This window comes from Notothenia rossii, assembly GCF_949606895.1.
Source record: "Notothenia rossii genome assembly, chromosome: 11".
In the NCBI taxonomy this organism is placed as follows: Eukaryota; Metazoa; Chordata; class Actinopteri; order Perciformes; family Nototheniidae; genus Notothenia; species Notothenia rossii.
Genome location: NC_136910.1, coordinates 4,742,021 through 4,766,055, shown reverse-complemented (window position 1 = coordinate 4,766,055; position 24,035 = coordinate 4,742,021). Strand labels below are relative to the sequence as shown.

At 40.4% G+C, this 24,035-nt stretch overlaps 2 protein-coding genes across 6 annotated transcripts; both read right to left on the bottom strand.

Moving 5' to 3' along the window:
* Window positions 1–678: 678 nt before the first annotated feature.
* LOC307023483 (uncharacterized protein) lies at window positions 679–6,450 on the bottom strand. Of its 4 annotated transcripts, none has more exons than XM_079656779.1 (8): window positions 6,169–6,450; window positions 5,788–5,892; window positions 5,130–5,195; window positions 4,018–4,068; window positions 3,853–3,903; window positions 3,710–3,760; window positions 3,183–3,224; window positions 679–2,684 (listed from the first exon to the last, which is right to left on the bottom strand). In XM_079656779.1, exons 2-8 carry the CDS (start codon window positions 5,831–5,833, stop codon window positions 1,999–2,001), a joined length of 993 nt encoding a protein of 330 aa, XP_079512905.1. In that variant the 5' UTR covers window positions 5,834–5,892; window positions 6,169–6,450; the 3' UTR covers window positions 679–1,998. The 4 variants fall into 4 exon arrangements, with proteins under 4 accessions (XP_079512905.1, XP_079512906.1, XP_079512907.1 ...); XM_079656780.1 differs by lacking the exon at window positions 6,169–6,450 and adding an exon at window positions 5,996–6,162; XM_079656781.1 differs by lacking the exon at window positions 6,169–6,450 and adding an exon at window positions 6,013–6,162.
* A 4,508-nt stretch (window positions 6,451–10,958) lies between these two features.
* Window positions 10,959–24,025, bottom strand: xrcc6 (X-ray repair complementing defective repair in Chinese hamster cells 6). 2 transcript variants are annotated; one of them, XM_079657880.1, is made up of 13 exons: window positions 23,929–24,023; window positions 23,416–23,505; window positions 22,937–23,052; window positions 21,982–22,123; window positions 20,664–20,918; window positions 19,903–20,089; window positions 18,754–18,940; window positions 18,215–18,383; window positions 15,810–15,971; window positions 14,059–14,188; window positions 12,585–12,685; window positions 12,377–12,493; window positions 10,959–11,528 (listed from the first exon to the last, which is right to left on the bottom strand). In XM_079657880.1, exons 2-13 carry the CDS (start codon window positions 23,486–23,488, stop codon window positions 11,329–11,331), a joined length of 1,839 nt encoding a protein of 612 aa, XP_079514006.1. In that variant the 5' UTR covers window positions 23,489–23,505; window positions 23,929–24,023; the 3' UTR covers window positions 10,959–11,328. The 2 variants fall into 2 exon arrangements, with proteins under 2 accessions (XP_079514006.1, XP_079514007.1); XM_079657881.1 differs by having other exon boundaries at window positions 11,416–11,553; window positions 12,378–12,493; window positions 23,929–24,025.
* Window positions 24,026–24,035: the final 10 nt, after the last annotated feature.

Below are 24,035 nucleotides of genomic sequence, written 5' to 3'. Positions count from 1 at the left end.
TATGATCACCATGTATGAGCGGTAAAGACTAAACCCCTTTTAGTTCCCTAAACTAATTGGATTTGTATCTGTTATTATTTGTTTTTAATCATTGTTTATTTTTTACATTACGTTATTTATTTATTTAAGCTTTTTCTGGTTGCTGTTGTTTAAAAAAGTAAATTCAAATAACTTAATATGATCGCCATTTGACTACACCCCCTATTCCCCCGCCCCCCCCCCCCTAAATGTATTAGATATGTATTCTTATTTGTTTTATTTGTGATTATTGTCCCTCAGTTTTTTTAATGATTTTATCTTTGTGAGCTTTTTCCGGTTGTTGTCATATTGTGTACATATAGAGTATACATATGTGATCTGTTGACAATATGATGTAGAAAGCAGAAACCTAAATGCAATCTATGAAATAAATCTATGATAGATTTTAATTCAATTTAAGCGTCTCCATATTAAAGTTCATTTCCTGGTCTAAATGCTGTTTCAGATTCTTCTGGAGAGAAACAGAGGAAACACTGAGCAGTTCTGCTGACTGCAGTTCATTCCCCCGAACATCTTTAAAGTTTGATATCTTATGAATTATGAAAGGTAGGTCGACACAGGAACAGTGGAGGAAACACACAGGCCCTTATAAAAGAAGATACACACATCAGGGAATTAAAACACATCCGAAGAGTGAAATAAAATGTATGTTTGCATGATATCTTATTTCTTTTATTAACGTGTTTTGTTGGACATTTACATCAAAATAACATGACATTAGTACAACTACACATCGTACGCCATAATGCATTTTAGAAAAGAAAAGAGAAAATTCATTCACCTCAAAGTAACGGGTAACATTCATAGAAATCCACTGGAGTCAAAAATACAATATTTGGCGTAAAAGCAACAAATGTACTTAATTCGAGTACTTCAGGAAATGCATTACTGTCCCCCTCTGTATCGACATCTTATTTAAAAATATCTTAAAGAGACCCTATTGTGCTTTTTGGGGGGTTTTCCCTCTCCTGCTGTGCTCTATGGGTCTCTGTGCATGTAAATGGTCTGCAGAGGCTAAAATCCCCTGTGTTCACTCCATTGAACCTGAAAATGAGCCCCTTCGTCCCTATTGTGTCAAAATTGAAAGTGTTGCTAATTTGGAAGAAGCCCAGTGTGATCTATTCAATAACGCTAGGTAATAGATCTTGTAAAAAGCAACATAAGCAAAGTTGTCACTGCGTCTTCGCAAATGTATAATGATGCAAAGATGGATAGCATCCCATAGGCAATGATGCAAATAGATGTCTGATGTGGGCGTGATATCTAACGCAAAGTGTCGGCGGCATGTTGAAAAACCAGAAGGCGACCGGCGGTAGTAAATTCATTTAGACAGAGGTGAACCAGCACTGACCAAAATACTCTCGATGAAGCATCACCCTTGCACTTAAAGTAAAAATTGCATGTTTAACACTTAACTGAACACACACACACACACACACACACACACACACACACACACACACACACACACACACACACACACACACACACACACACACACACACACACACACACACACACACACACACACACACACACACACACACACACACACACACACACACACACACACACACACACACACACACACACACACACACACACACACACACACACACACACACACACACACACGAAAATGAGATGATCAGTTGGCTTTCGTAACCATTAGCCAATCACCAACCAAGGTAACCCCCCCCCCCCCTTATCACCTGAATCTCCTCCTAGAGCACCATTGAGTTCTTTGTAACCAAATGTCTCTCAGAGGGGCGTGGGGAGGGGCTCCTTATTTTCATCTAAAGTAAAAGACAGAGAATCAGCACTTTGGAAACAGGGCTGAAACAGAGGGGATTATGGGTAATGCTGCAATGATCTGTTTGGTGTTTCAGCCAATCAGAGACAGGCTCTGGATATATCTGAGACCTGTGATATATTGATGAACAGTATGATAGGGGACCTTTAATACTCATGAGGCAGTTTCTCGGCCAGTGCAGAGGTCATGTCATTGAGCAGCTCGTCCCTGATGCTCTCCTCTCTTTTCTGCAGCTCGTGGACGAAGTGGCCCTCGTTCTGAGACTTCACCTCCATCACAAGCTCCATCACCTGCCTGCGTATCTTCTTCAGCTCCTTCGGGGTCGTGTTTTCCTCAATCCGGAGCCTCAGAAACTCCCTAACAGCCATATCATTGACATCTGGATTAGGCAATTCATCCCGGTGGTCTGGCTGGATGAGCACTGGGATGATGAAGCCTGCTGTCTCTGCTCCAAACGTGTTGATGGTGGTTAGGATCGCATTCATTATATCATGGTCGACCCCAGGCTTGGAGCCCGATGCTTGGACCACCAGCAGGAAGGCGTGAGGTCCCGGTCCGCACAGCTGGAGGCTCCTTAGAGCTTCTCTGGCTCTGATCTCCGGCACCAAAGAGGTCCCTAAAACATCCGGGGTCTCCACCACTACCACCTCTCTGCTGTCTATCACTGTGGATCTCCTGGTGCTCTCCATCAGAGGGCCCTTGGGTGCATGTTTCTTACTTTTGCCAAACAAAACATCTGCAAGAGAGGTCCGTCCTCCCCATGTCGGCCCCAGAATGATCAGCCTCAGCCCCGGTTTACAGGCGCCGCTGCTGCTGGGCTCCATCTCTGACCCTGCAGAGGATTTTATAAGATGATTAATAAAGAGCTGCAGGAGGGAGTGCAAAAACCTGGAAATTAGTTAGTCTCAGATGTGGAAGAATCTTTTATTGAAATTCTTTAGGAAAACATTGTTTGTTGTTGTGAACCTAAAACACTTTTAAAAACTAGAAAATGTAAACTGGGACATTTTAGATCTGTCTTGAATGCAACGTCATGGAGTTTATTTACAGTGTAACATTAGCTTTATATGGTTTATGTGGTGAGATTATTTTACTGAACAAATGTGTAAGTATCATACGTTCTGAAATAATCCAAAATCCAATGGAAAAATCCTATTGGCTTCTTCTGGGGGGAAACCAGGGAGATGCTAACTTCCAGGTTGACTTAAGTCATCCCAGAAAATACGGATTTTTAGCCAAACTGGGTCAGAGTAAATTAGTTTTACGTTAAAATATCACAAATTCAACAGAAAAAAAAATAAAATGTATCAAAAAATGAAGGTGAACTCACCTAAGATGACAGCAATCAGCCACTTGAACTTGGAGGAAGACGCTGATGGAGAAGCAGATTTAATTATAGGCTTATAATGATCATGTAGCTTGAGCACTAACATACCCTCACTCCACTCAAACTGCTGTCAGCTGCTGCATTTCTGAGTCACTTCCTAAAACTAACATCCATTTCAAAACTGAACATCTGTTTATCTTCACTAAAAAAGACCATCTGAATCACTCAATGCAGAGTATCCAACACCTGTTTGAAACGTCATGCTAAGTTATTAAGCTAATGGCATGTAAAGCCACAGAGAACACTTTTTTTGAAAGTCTTATTGGCAATAAACTTGCTAAATAAAAAATAAAAAAATAAATAAAAATAAAAATAATAATAATATATATAAAAGAATACAAATAAATACAAATAATAATAAAAAACAGGTATATTAAAAATAATGAATAAAAAATTATAAAGAATTATAATAATAAATAATAATAATAAAATAATACAAATTATAGCATCGTCTTTTGCAGGCAACTTACATCCTATGAAATGCCAAATTCGAGACAGCCATTTACACAGGCCCTGGATTCCTGTCACACAAAAACAAAATAGCACATTCATTTTTGTATTTTGGAGCTGAGACGTTGGTATTCCTCTGGTTATAATAAACTTGATGACATACCACGAAGGGTTCCCACTAGATGGCTCACCGAGCTCCACAGAGTTGACACTCCTAAAGCAAAAAAACACACACATTCATTGATTCAAATGTCCAACCATAAACACAATAAATAACCGTACACAAACGGGACAAAGTGCCCTCTGACCTCTCTGTGACTGAACTCACCCGTTAGAGAGCAGAAGATACGAATCGGCCACCTGATCAGAGCTGGCAGCGCTGCAGAGGAACAGAAAACTATCAGTGTTGAGGTCAGTGTTGATCCACTGGTGGTTTGGCTGACCATTTGAAAAGTAAACCAGCTGTTGTTTGTAGAAATGTGTGTTTTTGATCAGTAAGTGTTTGTACTGTACAGGCCGGTTAAATCATTGACACTGTCACTAAGAATGGAGGGAGATAAGCTGCTCTTATATCAGGAGTGTCTGGTCTGATGAAAACCATTTGTTAATTATTCACCAAAGTTTGATATACTTTACATTTTAGAGTATTGACATGTCCGAGGGCACTGTTTCACTGATTTGATTATTTCCCATTATAAAACAGCAATGAAATGGCTAATGCTATATCACTCATACATATGCGGAAAATTATAATGCTATTTTGCAATTCAGCACACATTATGATTTTAAGAAAGTCCCCTGTAACGGAGGTGATCTTTGGGGCCATAGATCTCGGCCTCCGTTACGAATTGTGTAGCTTTGTAGGTGGCGAAATGTATGTAGTGTGTGCATCTGTCTGTGTTTTAGTTTGTCTGTCTCTGTTTGCTGGTTTTATGTTGAAAAGTTTTCCCCTTCCCCCATGCCTGTTGCTGTTGATTGTGTGCACCTGGTGCCCTGTGTTGTCTCCTCCCCCCCACCTGTGTTTAATTGCTGATTAGTGTGTGTGTATTTAGGCTCTGTTTCCCTGTCTGTTAGGTAGCGGGTAGTGTGGTGTGAGTTCCCTGTGGCTGGTGACGGTGTGCACATGTTCAGCCGGATTGAGGCTGTGAATCATTGTATCTGATTTAATAAATGCCCACACTCGGTTATATTTTTGGACGTTCTGCCTCCTTGATTGGTCGGGCCGCTCAATTGACCGCTTCACATCCCCAAAGAGCCTCGGTACTTTATAGTTTCCAGAGTTGTGCAGCCATGTCCCGTCAGGGGAATAACATTGCTAACATAACAGGTGTGTGTGTGTGTGTGTGTGTGTGTGTGTGTGTGTGTGTGTGTGTGTGTGTGTGTGTGTGTGTGTGTGTGTGTGTGTGTGTGTGTGACTGACTGACTGACTGACTGACTGACTCTGAGAGAATCTGTAGAGAAGATACCCGACCACAGTGAAAGTTCCCATCTGCATGTTCCACCAGCCTAAGAGGGAAACACAACGTCAGTTATGTTGCACAAACTAAACGTTTAATTAATAATGAAAATATTAAATGCAGAATCAAGTTCTCTAAATAAAAATAACCCTTAGGTTGAATTCATAGCTTTGGGTGTCATTAATTTTAATCTTTATATGTAATGACCAGAATAATACTTTCTTTTGAACAGCAGGAAACTCTTGCAGTTGCACAGATGGCAGGTCAGAGCCGCTGCATACAAAACTATTTTAAATTGATTATCATATCAAACTACATTTGAGCAGTGTTTCACTTATTACTATAGTTGTTTTTCAAATAGTCATAACAAGGGATTAACATGCTCCTAATCGCCTGCATTTATTTTGAAAACCTAACCAAGAATTCAAAGAATATTTCACTGATTACTTCACATTATAGTCGCAGCCAACGTCTCAGCTTTTGCAAACCTAACTACTCAATATTACAACATGACATAAAGAAAGGCAATCAGTGAGTAATGCTCATTTCATATAGTGCCAATTTAAAATGCATTGTCATATAATTAACGCTCAAATACACATACTACTCTAAGAAGTAGCATTGACATATTCTTGTCTCACCTCCAGCAGCATCCTCAGGGTTGTCCTTTTCACACTGACACTCCATTTTTCTGCAGTCTTATTGTATCAAGGTAGGGCAAATATGAGACAGCACTCCTGCTTAAACTGTCAACATAAAATCACTTTAAGTTCAACACAAACGCCGGGGTTTCCAACTCAAAGTAAAACTACGAACAACACACGGATTACATCTGTTATTACAGCATACTTAAAGTGTCTAGATACCCTTTTTCCAAACAGATCAGAACTAGTTGTATGTTAACATGTAGCAAAGTAACAGAAAACCTACTCAAGAAAACATTAATATACAATAAAACTGGATTTAAAAGCTGTGTTTCAGCGTACAGGAGCAGCGGCTAAATGTTCCTCCAGCTCCATTACCTGCTGCTTAGTCAGAAAATCCTCCCGAGGAATGCCTTTTCCTTTAAATCTGCAAACACCTGACGCAACACACACGAGGTCAAAGTTGCATGTATGTTCTTCCTGAAACATTTGCCTGAACACGCCTGCCCTCAGCAGGAACAGTGGTTAGTATTCTTCGCTCTGCTGTGTGGATCAAACAATGCATTGAGAAGGTCCAGGTATGCTTGCTTCAGACAGACACACCTCCTTTGTTTTCTTGCTACACGAAGAACTGGAAATGTTGCTTCACATGTTTGTGAAGTACGACGAGTCATGCAGGTATGAGAGTAAAGCAAACTAAAGGCAGGGCTGTAAAAGGGTTTAGTTTTATTAATGCAAATGCAAGATTAGATAGGGTAGAGTGGGGTAAATTGAGCCATTTTTTTTGTTATGCTGTCCTCTAAGCAAGGAGAAATGACACATAGTAAAAATGAAAACACACACCTATAATTCAGGATGTCTCCTATCAATGGCGATGATAATAATTAATATTTGATCAAGGGCAGTGAAATATTACTTCTTTAAAAAAAAAAGTGTAGGGGTAAATTGAAACCTGGGCATACCTACAACAAATCTTAAAGGTAACTATAAACAATAAATAACAAACCAAATACAAGCTTAGTTTTTCAAATATTTTTAATATACATTTCGGAGGCTCAGTCATTGGTACATGTTCATTTACAAAGCCATGTTGGGTAAACTACCTTTTTATATCTGCTCTCTGATCTCTCGACGAATTGAAAGTACTTATTGCTTGAGATCTCATGATGTTGTTTTTATTAAATGTGCCAAGTGCTAGGACTGTCTTAGGGAAGAAAGCTTTTAGTTGTGCAGCTCCACTAAATTGGAACAGTCTGCAAACATGTTTAAAACTGAGCACTTTGGTTCCCCTGCATCATTTTAAAACTCGGCTGGGTGACATGCTGTTTGATGCTCATGGTACCTGTCACTGTAAATAGAGTTTGTAAACTGTACCCTGTACATTATGTTGTATGTCATCCTTATTGTTGTTCTGTTGTTTTTATGTCACATTTTAGAAAAAATAGCCTAGCTTAAAAATTCAGAGTCATCTTTAGCTTAATGATTCACATGGTTTAATACGCTGCCAACACATCAACATATACAATATATGTGTTTAAACCTGGATACTTTTTTTTTGACATGACAGCCGATAGCTGACATCTAGAAAATGTACTTTGACAAGCAAAAAACGTTTTTTTGGAAAAATGTTTACTTACCAGATCACAGCATCTCTCTTTCACAGGCAAGGAGAAATGGGAGGAGCTTGCCTAATTTATGGTCACATGATTACAACTATAAGGCGTTGCCAAGTTACAGGGGGTGGTTCAATTTACCCACTGGCTCAATTTACCCCTCCCTCCCCTACAGCTTTTTTACGATCCTACTTTTACCGTATAGTTCGGAAACCTGGAGAGGCAAGTGTAAAAAAAAAACAAGTAGTGGTATCCATTTTTTCAATCTAAAGTATTTCATTTTGTGTTTTTATGACTAAATAACAGCTGAAAGCCACAAGAGGCTAAAATGCACCACTACCCAACGTTATAACTTTGACGTTATCGAACTGATGCTGCTTCACATGTACAGTATGAGTCATGAGTCATGAGGCTTTGCTAAAGGCAGGGCTGTAAAAGGGTTTAGTTTTATTCATGCAAATGCAAGATTAGATACAGCTTTTTTATGACTGTACGTTTAATGTACAGTATGGAAACCTGGAGAGGCAAGTGAATAAAAGTAGGAGTGGTATCCATTTTTTAAGTTTGATCTAAAGTGTGTCCTTTATTGTGTATATGACAAAATAATCAGCTGAAAAAAATGATTTATTTTACGATTTCTTGCAAAAAGAAGAACTGGAGTCATGCAGGTATTATAATAAGAAAAACTAAAGGCAGGGCTGTGAAAGGGTTTAGTTTTATTAATGCAAATGAAAGGAAAGGTACGTTTTTTTTTATGATCCTACTTTTACTGTACAGTACGGAAGCCCAGAGACGCAATTGAGAATAAGAAATAGAGGTATTCAGTCTGTGGCCCTTTCTCATTTCTCTAACTCCCCTCCTCGACTCCTCGACTACTATCCTCGAGACTTAAGCCTCATCCCAATACCCCTCCTCGACTCCTCTCCTCCCCTCCTCCGGGACTTGACCCGGAAATCGATCAAGACACGCCATTTTGAAGGACGTCCCAATAGCTGAAATGCACACGGAGGAGTCGAGGAGGGGTGAGGGAGGAGGGGTGCGGGAGGAGACGAAAGGGAGGACACACGCGAGCAGACTACGCGGAAGTGTTTTCACCACTCGTGTATAAAAGCCCCGCCCCCACCTTCACAGCTGGTCGATTTCAACAGAGGAAAACCGACAACTGGAAGATGAGTGGAAAAGCGTCACATAAATGTATAAGTGCTCACAGCTCCGCGGGAATTATTATGTGCAATTCATTTCTAAAAGGCTTTCACATTACTATAATGATATTTTTATTTAAATGTAGGCTACATTTTACACCAAAACGGAACACAAAGGCAGGGCCATCATACATTGAATTCCTTGACTAACAAGAGAAAGATTCATTCATTTAAATAAATATTTAACATCAAATGGGCCGGTTCTAAGGGGTTATTCAGTTAAGCCTGAGGAGAAGGGGATACAGCTGTGCACATGATGTCATCATTAACAGACGTCGTTTAAAAGTGACGTTTGAGTGAACGAGGACATCCCAATTAAAACCTGAGGACTCCTCTGTCCTCGCATCACCTCCTCGTGTCTCTCGCTCGCATTTTACGGAGGCGGAGCTAAGATGCAAGGAAGGGACGCGAGTGAGGGAAAGGAGGAGTCGAGGAGGGGTATTGGGATGAGGCTTTAGTCCCGCCCACAGGAGATGCGAGCGGAGGAGCCGAGGAGAGAGGAGGGGAAGCAGCAGGCAGCAGTCCATTAATGATGACAAGAGGCACAGCAGCACTCTGTCTGATGGACAGATGTGTTCATGATTAATTATATATTTACTTTTAATTCATTCACAGTGCGGTATAATGAGACAATAACAGGCTACAGATGCGGGCGGACACACACAGACAGACAGACAGACAGACAGACAGACAGACAGACAGACAGACAGACAGACAGACAGACAGACAGACAGACAGACAGACAGACAGACAGACAGACAGACAGACACACACACACACACACACACACACACACACACACACACACACACACACACACACACACACACACACACACACACACACACACACACACACACACACACACACACACACACACACACACACACACACACACACACACACACACACGTATATACAATTTCAGAATCAAAAAGAGCACTCTCATAATAACGTAACACTATCAGAGACTGGATATATCGCCCCCCCTCTCTGGTCGCTACAATGAGGAAAATAAATTACGGGCCAAAAGTTTTATTTACAAGTATTAAAAGTAAGCAGAGGACACCAAACCAACTGAGACCTGTCTGTCCGCTGCATCTACGCACACACTGTACCACACACACCTACACCACACACGCACTTACAGCTAGCCTAACAGCCGTTGTGTATTTTATTATGTGAAGCACTAAATGGTTTTAGAAAAAATGTCGACTCTTTGTTTGTAGATATCTACTAAACTAAAGCAAATAAAGACAGTGGGCCTGAGTGATATTATACACACTGCTCTGCTTTCTGCACGGACCTCACAGCTGTTCTCACTGTAAACATCGCGTGGCGATGAAAGCAGTTAATAAAATAATATCCAGGGGATGCATGCAGAGCTGTCATTGGTTGAGATAAGTCCGGCCGTGCGTCACGACTCTTTGAAACATCTGTTCCCGGAAATGCATCCACGAAGGAGCCGTAGAGGACCCATTAGTGTATCCTCGGTTATAGCTCTTCAAGAGAGCCTCCTCGACGCTCGATCCTCGGTCCTCGAAGTGCTTTTAGAGAAATGAGATGTCCATCAACATGGCGCGCTGAAATTCATTTCCGGGTCACTACTGGTCGGAGGAGCGAGGAGTCGAGGAGGGGGATTTGAGGAAATGAGAAAGGGCCTGTAAGTCTGATCTAATGTGTTTCCTCTTTTTTGAAGTAGTGAATGACTTTACGTGGCTGAATACGTTAGGCATCTCGTTTTATATATTATAAAAAGCATTGATTGGATGTTTTCGAGTTCTAAAGTATGTTATGCATTTTGTAGTAATCTCACGAGTCATGGGAAAATGCCAATTTGTCACATGATGTAGACCAAGTCGTAGAGGACTAAAACACTGCTAAAAAAAATTGCAGTTTCATTTATTTATTTTTGGTTTATCATTTACTGTTTGTTGTTGTAATGCACATTCTGGCCATTTTGTGTGTTAGCAAGCAATGTAACCCTACTGTAAAGTCTTTCTTTAGTTATAACCGTTTTTATAATTAGCACAAATCTGCCTGTATACAACACACTGAGTTTTCACCTGACAAATATTGTTTTTCCCACGTTTTCATAAAGAAATAACATTTAAGTAACTTGGAAGCAGCATAATACTAATTTGTGCACAACCAGCCAAACGCTTTTTGTTATATGTAAACAATTTGGCTGGTGGTGCATTTCCGCCTATTGTGGGTGAAGTGAGTATTACAACAACAACAAGAACAACAACAACAACAACAACAACAACTAAGACTACAAATATCATTACACAAAAAAAAGAAATCAAGAGGTATTAGAAATTATTCTATGGAAAAAAATACAATTAAGGAATTCAAGTTATACTGGAAAACATATTTTTTATTGCTTCTTTCTAATTCACTAAAACAAATGAGAAAACAATTTAGATCAGACATAGAAAATAGTTTTTTTTAACATTTAAACATTATTAATTCAACGTGGCAGTAATTGCAGACATTAGCACTGAACTGCACTGAACAAAGTTGCCTTAAAAAAACATGTTTTATCTTATCAAGCCCCAACAGAAAGCTTTTAGAATTGTACAAACAGTATTTTGGTTCAACCCACATTTCCCCCAAAAACATTTAACCTGCTTTTAAAGTAGATCCTGAAATGTACCAGAATTTTTGGATTTTGAAAATAATCTGCTCAGGAAGGCACCGTGAGGTTCATATTGAACTCCTCAGGGTCCGAGTTTGGCGATCAGAGCGTCCATCAGCTCCTGCTTCTTGGTGCCGGTGGTCCGAACCCCAAACTGTTTGCAGGCGTCCTTCAGCATCGGCACCGTCAGTTTTACCAGGGTGCCGTTCTGCACGTGGGCCCGCAGCTCGTCTTCCGATACCTCCACTTTGGGTTTCTTATCAGCTCCACCTCCGGCGTCAGCTGCAGGTTAATCCATGGAGGAAACATTAAGTTAAATCAGATTTTTTATGTACAATACAGCACTAAATAAACACAGCAACAGTGACGTAAGGGCTGCACCATTCGGAAAGAATAACTAGCTGTGATTCCTTTATTTCAATAGCAATTTCAATAATTCATGATATTCACAAGGTGGATCTTTTTTGCAGAAGTATTCACATTATTAATAGCTGTATGAACTGTACCAACAAATATGTGTTTTGTTAAGGTGGTAGAATAGATTTTGAAGGTCATGATATCTTCTCAGCCCACAATACTTTAATTTGAACACATATTTAGCCTTTAACAAATATCGTGTTCCTGCATTTTGAATATTGCAATAGTCCATATGACAATTTTAATCAAATCTGGTTAATTGTGCTGCCTTAATTTATGTTTTTCAACATTATTCAGTGCTGATGAAAGCCCTGAAGATATTGTATATTGCAGCAGAACAAATTAAAGTTGTGATAAAAACAAGAATGTTTGTGTCTTTTTCTATGTATTGTACCCAGGTTATGTACACTATAGGGAGGGTGCCGTGAGACAATTTTGATTTCACTGTCCATTTAATAAATATAGAGTCTTTATACGTGTATAAAAGATACTTATATATGTATAAGTAAAACATAGAAAGATACTGAAAGACGCCGTCCAATTAATTGCGTTCTCTTATAGCCTCTACCGTAGAACTATTTATATTTAAAACACGCATTATATACTGAATTGTGTGTTTGAATGCAGATGTCCTAAAGTGCTTTGAAAGGTTGCAAAGACTGCAAAAGTGCTATATAAATGCACAAAGTTTCTGTAGTGTCTCCAGCTCTGACCTGTCTTGCGTTTGGCTCCTGGTTTGTTCTCAGGGTTGTATCCGTTTGGGTAAACCAGATCCTTGAAGTCCTGAACCAGAGGACCCAGACGCTGGTTGATCTGCTCCACCTTCGGCACTGAGGAAGGGGAGAATAAAGTGTGAGACGGAGGAACAGGAAGTTGTGGCAGGTATGAGAGGATTTCTTAATATCTGAATCTGAGTCTCACTGATGAGGTCCTCTGTGTTCTCCGGAGCGTCCATATCCAGAGCGAGAGCCTCCAGGTTCCTGTAGTGCTGCTGGATGACCGGGTTCTCAAACGCATCGCTCCTGCAACACATTACAAACAAATAACACTAATTATTACATATTATTTTAAAAACACGTCGGGCTCCTGATCTTTTCCCCCATAAAGACCTTCTCGCTGCATCCCTTACTTCTTACATGGCTTAGTTGAATACTCGATTCTGATTGGTCAATTGGTTTTCTTGTCTTTAGTGTTCCGTTGTCTACCGTCTGAGGGCAACATGGAGGATTTTAATATTAATTTTAAATATATCTGGAGAGCACAGTCATTTGCATGAATGGTTAGTGGCTGATGACAAGAGGGACAAGAAAACAGCAGAGAAGTAACGGGGCAGAAACCCTCAACACGGAGCTTCGGTCCTTTTTACGCCACTGTCCAGCCATAGACATCAAACGGCAAAACCTATTCAGTGTGCAGTTCCTTTGGCATTAGGGCAGGGGTATCTAGACACTTTCCAAGGTTTGACATAATGAATTACTACTAGTGCTGCCGGATGACCGGGTTCTCAAACGCATCGCTCCTGCATCACATTACAAACAAATACAACTAAATGAATGACGTCCTAGTGAGCATAATAATAATAAGCCCCCCCCCCAAATAATTGTCTTTGTTTGTCCACCCCCCCTTACACTGTAAAGCATCTTTCAGTTCATAAAAAGAGCTATATATAAATATAAGCTATTATTATTATTATTATTATTGTTATTGTAAAGCACACCAAGGAAGGGAAACCAGTGCTCTGTGGGTTTGATTGTGAAAGTGTAAATTTCATTGCAAGGTAAATACTTTCCTTCCCGCTGTCTTTTAATAAATCAAGTAATTAATCATAAAAAACACCAAAATGTAACTTTTCTTCTTGTATTTTATTCCTGTTTTAGCTTGTTTTTATTTGTAGTATTTGAATGCCTTATGTCTAGATGCTGTTAATGTTATTGTAAAGCACCTTCAAATGGCCTTGTGTTAAATTATTATAATAAATAAATATATCTTGTCTCTGAAATCAACCAGCAATCGTTATAAATAATCGTCATTGGCATTTTTGCCGTAATCGAGCAGCCCTAGGGCATTATATAAATAAATAAATAAACTTTTTGTTTAGTTAATGTGGCAAAAAAAGACTTTTTATTCATCGTATATTTTATTCCGAATAATTTTTAAGTATTTCAAAACTAACTTTTCCCCTGTATGTGTGCTTGTTTTATTTGTATTGAATTAACTGTGTGCATGCCTCTTTATTCAAAACACAAACTGATTTCATTACTGTAACAATGCAAATTTGTATCCACATACTTTTCTCAGGATTTCATGCTTAATAGCTACCTTAGTTTATTTCTTCATTCATTTGAAGTGCTCTATAAACTCAGAACTCTGTAAAGTACTGAAGCTGTGCAGCGACCTGTATTTGAAGCGCAGTTTGGTGACGATCTCCTTCATCTTGTCCACCTGTGTTTTTGAGGCCCAAGGACAGCGGGGGGTATCGAGGGTCCGCAGGTCGTCAGCGTACGGCAGATAGATCATGTTGAAACCTGGAACAGAGACATGATTACAAATAAAACTGTGTTTGCATACATTTCCTATCACTGTTACCAAGGAACCAAGGAAAACCTTCCTGCCCAAAACCTCTCTAACAAATCACCTCTGGCTGGAAGAGAACTCTCAATCCATGGACTTCAAGGTCCACTTCTTCATGTCTCTTCTACATCAACATGTGTCCCCTCTTCTTCATGTCTCTTCTCCATCAACATGTGTCCCCTCTTCTTCATGTCTCTTCTACATCAACATGTGTCCCCTCTTCTCCATGTCTCTTCTACATCAGCATGTGTCCCCTCTTCTTCATGTCTCTTCTACATCAACATGTGTCCCCTCTTCTTCATGTCTCCTCTACATCAACATGTGTCCCCTCTTCTTCATGTCTCTTCTACATCAACATGTGTCCCCTCTTCTTCATGTCTCCTCTACATCAACATGTGTCCCCTCTTCTTCATGTCTCTTCTACATCAACATGTGTCCCCTCTTCTTCATGTCTCCTCTACATCAACATGTGCCCCCTCTTCTTCATGTCTCTTCTACATCAACATGTGTCCCCTCTTCTTCATCTACATCAACATGTGTCTTCTACATCAACATGTGTCCCCTCTTCTTCATGTCTCTCCTACATCAACATGTGTCCCCTCTTCTCCATGTCTCCTCTACATCAACATGTGTCCCCTCTTCTTCATGTCTCTTCTACATCAACATGTGTCATAACGATGTTTTGTTATCAGCAACCAAGGTAACCCCCCCGCCCACCTTATCACCTGAATCTCCTCCTAGAGCTCCATTGAGTTCTTTGTAACCAAATGTCTCTCAGAGGGGCGTGGGGAGGGGCTCCTTATTTTCATCTAAAGTAACAGACAGAGAATCAGCACTTTGGAAACAGGGCTGAAACAGAGGGGATTATGGGTAATGCTGCAATGATCTGTTTGGAGTTTCAGCCAATCAGAGACAGGCTCTGTATATATCTGAGACCTGTGATATATTGATGACAAACTGTCTAATAGGGGACCTTTAATAACCAGTGTTATAATAATAATATTAATACGTTTATTTAGTATTTAGCACCTTTCACAGAAATAGAATCCACAAAGTGCTTCACAAGAAAGAACAAAAGTTCAAATTAAAACCACAGAAAGATGAATACAATAACAACATGAGGCAGAAATGAAGGTTAACATAAAAACAAAACACAGACCACGTGGAGTCAGAGTATCATGATAACAAAGGTGTCCCAACTGTAGCTGTGAACATGACAGGATGTGTGATTACCTAGAAGAGCATCAGGACTGTTTGAGGCATATGATAGCTATGTGATTAACATGATGATTCAGCCTCTATGGAGAGAGACATCTGACAAGCATGATCATTTCTGACGTGGAGCTAATCTGAAGTAAACATTGAATACTGCTTTCTATTCCTCCATCTTGGGACTGTGGAACTCCCTCTCTTGGATATCAGCATGTGAAGGACACTGTTCAGGAACTAGTTGATGCTCTGTATGTGATGACTACTTCCATTCTGGAGAGGATCACAGATACATGGATCCTGAGATTGAAGCTCAAGCCGCTGGCCAGTGAGATCAAGTAGAAACAAAGAAGAAGTAGATCTCACCTGGAGGAGTGATCTGAACCTTGCCCTCGTCCAGCTCCTCGTTCTGCGGCACCAGAGCCACAAACCTCGGAGGACAGTTCCTGCGAGAGATGCAGCGACACACAGCGAACACGTTCCTCTCGCTGCACTTCGTCAACAACGCAGAGAAGAGACACGCGCTGCCTGAGGAGGAACCACACAGGAAGTACCAGGAAACAGAGAGCATGCTGGGAGTTAGCGCTGGGGAATATATACGATACGATAATGGTATGGCATGATATATCAAGACACAATACACAGGGTTCAGCCGATGACTTTCAATGACCTTTACCTAATTTTCCATAACCAAAAAAATTACTCTTTCTCAGCGGTACCACTGAAACATGTTGTTCCTATCTAAAACAAATCAAATAGTAGGCTTACTAGCTTCTACACCCTAAAGCAGGGGTGTCAAACTCAAGGCCCGGGGGCCAAATCCGGCCCGCGACTTCATTTTACGTGGCCCCATAAGAGCTTGCAAAGAATATAATATGTTTACTATATGGTTACATGCCGTTTTACAGAAGCACATTGCCAATAAACAACCTTTCCCACAATGCATCTCACTCTGTGACATGCACACTGAAGAGACTTGCAATTATTTGCCCTAGACTTCTGCTTTCAGACGTAGTTAATTATGAAGTTACCTATTACTAAATTACCCTATCCGATAATAATCCAATGCAGAGGCAGTAATGTAATATAATACATTATTTTATATATTTATATCGTCTTAAAGTTACAACCGGCCCTTTGAGTGCAACCATAATGCCAATGTGGCCCGGGATGAAATAAATCACTAAAATCTCTCACCAGCAAAACACCTCGTCAGTTAAATGCCATTTTACGTTTCATTACCATACAGTATTTATTATCATTATAGTGTTACTATTTTGGCGATTAGATAAAATATAAATTATATTTGATGCAACTTTAGTTCAATTTCCATAACTTCTCCAGGGCCTGGAATTTGCATTTTGAATTTCCATGACTTTTCCAGGTTTTTAATGACAAACCATGAATACATGAAAAACAAACAACAAACATTTAACATAACAGCACGATCACTGAGAGAAAACCTGCTCAAAGAGCCTTCAGCGTGCATTTGATCTGGGATCAGCTCTGTGTTTACTGAGAGGATTGACTGGAGCACCAAGGATGCTTCAGTCTGACTTTATTGAATCAATATTATTACGACATGGCGATATGAGGCTAGATCTTGTCTTGGATTTTGGATATCGTCTCTTCCTCGTTCGAAAGGCTGCATTTCAGTCATTTTCCTCAATTTTCCCAGACTGGTAGCTTTTGTAATTATTGAAATGTTTCTTTAAAGGTCCCATGTCATGGCCATTTCTACTGATCATATTTCCATTGTTGAGGTCTACTAGAATAGATTTAAATTGTGCAATTTTACTAAATCACATTGGTTTCTCATACAGCAACTCTGTATAGTGTGTGTATTCACTCTCTGTCCGTCCCACACACACACACACACACACACACACACACACACACACACACACACACACACACACACACACACACACACACACACACACACACACACACACACACACACACACACACACACACACACACACACACACACACACACACACACACACACACACACACACACACACACACACACACACACACACACACACACACACACACACACACACACACACACAGCCTGGCTGGGAGTTTGTGTGTGTGCTCACACACCGACTCACAGCCTCGCCGTGTCCCGCCGTCTCAGGGAGGAGAAATCGGCGGAGCTGCAGCTGAGAAAAGATTGAGTGTGTGTGAGGAAGCCCGTGGATTGGTGAATTTGGACCAATTCACGGACTTAACCTAACGGCTCCGCGGACGTAATGTAACGGCTCCACGGATTGGTCCATTTTGACCAATCCACGGAGCGGTCGTCGTTACGTCACTTGGTTCCCGACGGGTACCAATATTACTGGTGATTTTTTTATCTAAAATCTTTGTAAAAACAAAGATGGTCAACCCTACCATATCATCACGATACTAAGTAAGTTAAATAATATTGTGATATTATATTGCAGCTTCTTGTATTTACATATATTTATATTTCATTCTATCGCTAAGCCCTACTGTAGCTGTAAATATTTATAAATTCATGTTTGTACGATCTCATTCCTGTTTCTATGCATTGTTCTTTAGTTTTGTGAAGTGCCCAATGCAACACATACATACATACATATTGAGAATATATTTAAGATATATGACGATTAAATACAGAAGATGCTGTAAGACACTTTTGATGACACCGTCCCATCAATTGCGGAAAAAGTGCGTGTTTAAAAACAGACACTCAATCCTTTGGTCTTAAAATGTCTATTATTATTATTTATTATTACCTTTGACCTCGCCCTCCTCGGGGTAGAGGAAGGTGGAGGGTCGGATGTGATGATGACGCTTGAGCCTCTCCATCGGTTTGAATCCAATCAGGACCATCCCGGGATCTTCAAACTTCTTGATGGCGTCGACCTCGTCTTTCTCCATCACGATCTGCTTCTTACCGTACACCTGCGACACACACACACACACACACACACACACACACACACACACACACACACACACACACACACACACACACACACACACACACACACACACACACACACACACACACACACACACACACACACACACACACACACACACACACACACACACACACACACACACACACACACACACACACACAGTATATATAGTTAGGTAGGATGAAGTTATAACATCATCATTATATGTTTAATGTAGTCTTGTAAAATGTAGTTTATAGCCAGAAATGTTGTTTGACAGAGATGCATTTCTGAAATGTAACATCCTTAAATGATTCCACACACACTTTGACAACCCCCAATAAGCGTACTGTAGGTGTTTCTCTCACCTGAGCTTTCTTTATCTCGCTGGGCAGCAGCAGGCTCCCGGTCTGGGTGTGAAATGTTCTGGTTTTGCTGCGGACCGGCTCGTTGGACTCTCTGTAAAGTTTGACAGGACCCGGTTTCTTAGCCGCTATAGCGGTGGCATAAATTCCCACGGCGACATTCACACCCTCACCGAGACACAGGTTTATCCTAAAGATGGCAGACGAGGGGAGGATGGGGTGAGGATTAAAGGTCCCCTATTATACTGTTTTTCATCAATATATTATAAGTCCCAGATATATACAGAACCTGTCTCTGATTGGCTGAAACACCAAACAGATCATTGCAACATTACCCATAATCCCCTCTGTTTCAGCCCTGTTTCCAAAGTGCTGGTTCTCTGTCTGTTGCTTTAGATGAAAATAAGGAGCCCCTCCCCACGCCCCTCTGAGAGACATTTGGTTAAAAAGAGTTACCTTGGTTGCTGATTGGCTAATGGTTACACAAGACAAAACATCGTTATGACATCATAAAGTGGCCAAAATCTGATCAGCTCATTTTCAGACAGGTTTTTATGTAAACAGATCAGGACAAAAAGAGAGAGAATCTTTGTTCCTGAAACTTTCAGAGTCTCTTTCCACAGAGGGGACACATGTTGATGTAGAAGAGACATGAAGAAGAGGGGACACATGTTGATGTAAGAGACATGAAGAAGAGGGGACACATGTTGATGTAGAAAAGACAGAGAGAAGAGGGGACACATGTTGATGTAGAAGAGACATGGAGAAGAGGGGACACATGTTGATGTAGAAGAGACATGAAGAAGAGGGGACACATGTTGATGTAGAAGAGACATGAAGAAGAGGGGACACATGTTGATGTAGAAGAGACATGAAGAAGAGGGGACACATGTTGATGTAGAAGAGACATGAAGAAGAGGGGACACATGCTGATGTAGAAGAGACATGAAGAAGAGGGGACACATGTTGATGTAGAAGAGACATGAAGAAGAGGGGACACATGTTGATGTAGAAGAGACATGAAGAAGAGGATTTTGCACAATAGGTGACCTTTAAGTGATTGAAACGATTAACCACAGACGACGAGGAAAGCAAGAACTCGAAGTACCAAATTAGAAAAAGGAAGTGACTCAATGTGTCTCGGGCTTCTACCTGGCCATGGCCCTCTTCTTCAGCTCTTTGGCCCGGACCCTCTTCCGGAGATCCTCCATTTTTGCACACGGCTCCAGCTGCAGACCCAGATCTCCTTCATCCTCAGGAGGACTCACGATGTCTCGGAAGAACGGAGCGACATCGAAGCCTCCCGGTTTCATCAGATGCATTAAATCAATGACCACGCCTGAGAGAGAAGAGAAGAAGAAGTCAGAGGAGTAAATGACATACAGAGCTGATGTATTACAGCTGATGCGTCACTAAGGAACATTTTGGATGTGTTAATGTATACGGAATACGTGTTGGTAAGGGGTGTTTTCTATAGTAATCACTCAGACACTTAAGGACACAAATGTCCCCATAGAAACTCCTTATGAATCTCCTGCTATTATGAGAGAAAAAAAAAAAACTCTTGCAATAATAAAAATATATATAAATAAAATCGAATTTTAAAAACAATTTTCGATTATGGAGACTGTAACGAATATTAGAATAATCGCTGGCATCCCTAACGTAGTCACGTGTGTTGTTTGCATGTTATCGTTCTCTTTTACTGCATATATCTACTTGTGTTTCATCCTTTCTTTATAACTAATGCTGTTGATGTATTGTGATTTTAAAAAGGTGTCTGTTATCATCTGGCCGGGGACAACAGCTGGAGATTAGCAATGTTGGCTAAAGCTGCCCCATTTACTGTTTTTGTGTGACAGTTGATTAACGGGGACTGTCCACGACACTAGAAACAACTAAACTAAACGTACCGGTCTCTTTGAGGTCTCCAGCTTTAGTGCGCGCCAGCCGGTCCTTGGCGCTGTCGCCCCCGTGAGGCTCGTCCCTGCAGCTGAAGATCATGAGCCTCTTGTGGGAGAGTCTCAGCTTGATGTCGCTGTAGAGGTTAGCGCAGCACCACAGAGCGTCAGCTAGAGACGTCTCCCCTCCGATGCCCATCGTCTTCTCCACCAGCTGGGCTCCTTTCTCCCCCCGCAGAGCGTCCACCTCCCGCACTCGCTTTGCACCTGAGATAAGAGAGGAGGTGTGTAAGCAGACAGGTGAGGAACAACAGAAGGAATAGGGTGAGAGGAGGGCATGTGTAGCAGTTTAAAAAGGGGCACAGACACTGGTTTCTTTCTTGCATTTTGCATGTAGTGACACTGGTACTAAAAGTAATCACTAACAGAGGTGCTAGAAGTACTCAGATCTTGAGCTTAAGTAAAAGTAGAAGTACTCAGATCTTGTGCTTAAGTAAAAGTAGAAGTACTCAGATCTTGAGCTTAAGTAAAAGTAGAAGTACTCAGATCTTGTGCTTAAGTAAAAGTAGAAGTACTCAGATCTTGTGCTTAAGTAAAAGTAGAAGTACTCAGATCTTGTACTTGAGTAAAAGTAGAAGTACTCAGATCTTGTACTTGAGTAAAAGTAGAAGTACTCAGATATTGTGCTTGAGTAGAAGTACCAGAATATAGGAATACTCTGTTACAGTAGAAGTCCTGCATTCAAAATGTTACTCAAGTAAAAGTAGAAAAGTATTAGCATAAAAATATAGTTAAATAGTATAGTAAATGTACTTAGTTACTTCCAACCTCTGATCACTATAATTATGATTTTTAATAACAGGACTTTCTGAAAGTGTTCATAAGTTCTCAAATGTTTTTGTTGAATAATATGCAATAACAATCAAAGTCTTCTATACTTTACTACACTTTCAGAAGCCAAACCCTTTGAAATTGTGCAACTCATAATATCAATACACCACTATATATATTGTGCACATCTCTTTTTAAATTCCTAACTTTAAAGTCATATTTTATTGGACACTTTACTTTAACCTCTTGTTTTTTATAAATATCTTTATTTTATATTTCTATTGCACATTTTCACTTTAACTAGGCATTTATACACACTTTTATTCCGATTTCTTTTTTCATTTACTTATTTAATTCTCCATTTCCAACTGTCACAAAACCGAATTTAGAAATAAAATATTCCGATAATGATGATTAAGATATGCATGCCCTTGTTTCTGCAGCAGAACCAAAGCAGTATACTGTAAATAGAGTGTGATGCTGCGTCAGTGAGTCTCACCGGGCTCGTCCAGGTCGTGGTAAACGTAGACGTGTTTAAATGAGTTCCTGGGATTTTTGCTCTGCTCCGTGCCGTAGAAAACCAATGCCATCAGGTCCCTGTGGCTGCTGATGATCTTACCGGTGTACACACTGCGCACCACCTACACACACACACACACACACACACACACACACACACACACACACACACACACACACACACACACACACACACACACACACACACACACACACACACACACACACACACACACACACACACACACACACACACACACACACACACACACACACACACACACACACACACACACACACACACACACACACACACACACACACACTATTTGTATGGCTTTTATATGAATCATTCCCTATGCACTTTTAAGTTTTATAAAGGTTTGATTTGTTCTTTCTTTCTTGCTGTGTTTAGTCGTATCTGTTTTCCTCCTATATCACTTTTATTGTTGCTGCCTTTGAGTTTCATCCGGGTAAACACTGTTTTAAAAGTGTGGAATAAACAGGTAGGTTGTATGTTATTATATTAGAGAGTATTACTATTAGTCCGGCAGTCTCAGTCAGTAGGGGCTTGGACTGTTGCCGGTTCAAGTCCCTGACCAGACCTAAAATATGGAGTGCTACTTGGAGAGGTCCCAGTTCACCTCCTGCCCTGCCGTGGTGCCCTTGAGCAAAGCACCGGACATTCCCCTTCCCCCCCCACTCCCATTGCTCCTGCTGTACAATAGCTGCCCACTGCTACTAGTACTAGACTCCTTGTACTAGGATGGGTTCAAAGCAGAGGCCAAATGTCACTGTGTGTGCTGTGTGCTCTGCATGTGTGACCATTTGTATTCTATTGTATGCGGTAGGTAAGCTAAAGAGCATTCCCTCAACTTATGCATGATATTTGACAAAATGATTCCATAAAGCAGAAAAGATATTCTCCATCTTACCTCCATGGTCATGTCAAAGTTGGAGGGTTGTCCGTCTTCTCCTTTGATGAACATTTCCTTGGAGGCGTCGACCAAAAACACCAAACTGTCTCTGCCGGTGCTTTTGTAATATTCACCTGACAAAGAGAGAAAGCATTGTTTGTCGACAACTATAGTTCAAAACAGAACATCTCATGGCATGCATATAAGGAAAGGCAACTTCCTAATACTCCAAACTGGTAAGCTTAGCACACTTCTAACAATTGTGCACATTTATGCAAAACACTACAGAAACTGAACAGCCCTTCCACCTTTTAAACAGATGTATATGTATGTTTTTTCCACACATGTTCTTAATATTTGCTATTTTCCCCCTTAAAAATGTATTTTATGTATGCACTAATACACAGAAACTAATTCCTTGTCTGTGAAAACTAAATTGTGATTCTGATGTTGTATTATTTGCACTTCAAATGGATTAATGGAGGTTTTTATCTCACCTCCAGATTGCTCTCCTTCCTCCTGCTCTTCCTCATCCTCCTCATTATGGTAGAAGGCATTCCACTGAGCCATTTGAGCTACTTCCGGTCCTGTCAAATGATCCAGCAGTTCAATAACACACAAGAAGAGGAAACACAAAGCAGCTTGAATACAATCAAAACAAAGTCATTTTTAGAAAAGTAGTCTTGCTATGCACTTAAATTATTCCTGTATTTTGTAAGAAAGCACAGTAAGTAAAACCGTAGCCTTGCTTTGCAAATAGTAAATTAAAGACACATGCATGTTATGTATGTTTTATTAAGATATTATTCATATTTAATAAACATTATGTGAGGTTTTAACTTTACTTCACACACAAGTTAGCTAGCTTAGCCACTAATAAGCTACTGATCGCTTCATTAGTATTTTAAATTCGCTTTGATAACAACTGCATATTTTTAGTGATGCAAACAAACCATATGGATTGAACACATTGAAAAAAAAACATACATAAAGTTATAATAGCTGAATACCGTGTGCTGTTTCTGTTTATCCACAAAGTCCAGGCGTGTTTCAATGCCTGGCGCGTTCCGGGTACTACGTGAACGAACACGCTGGAAAACGTAACGGACGTATCATC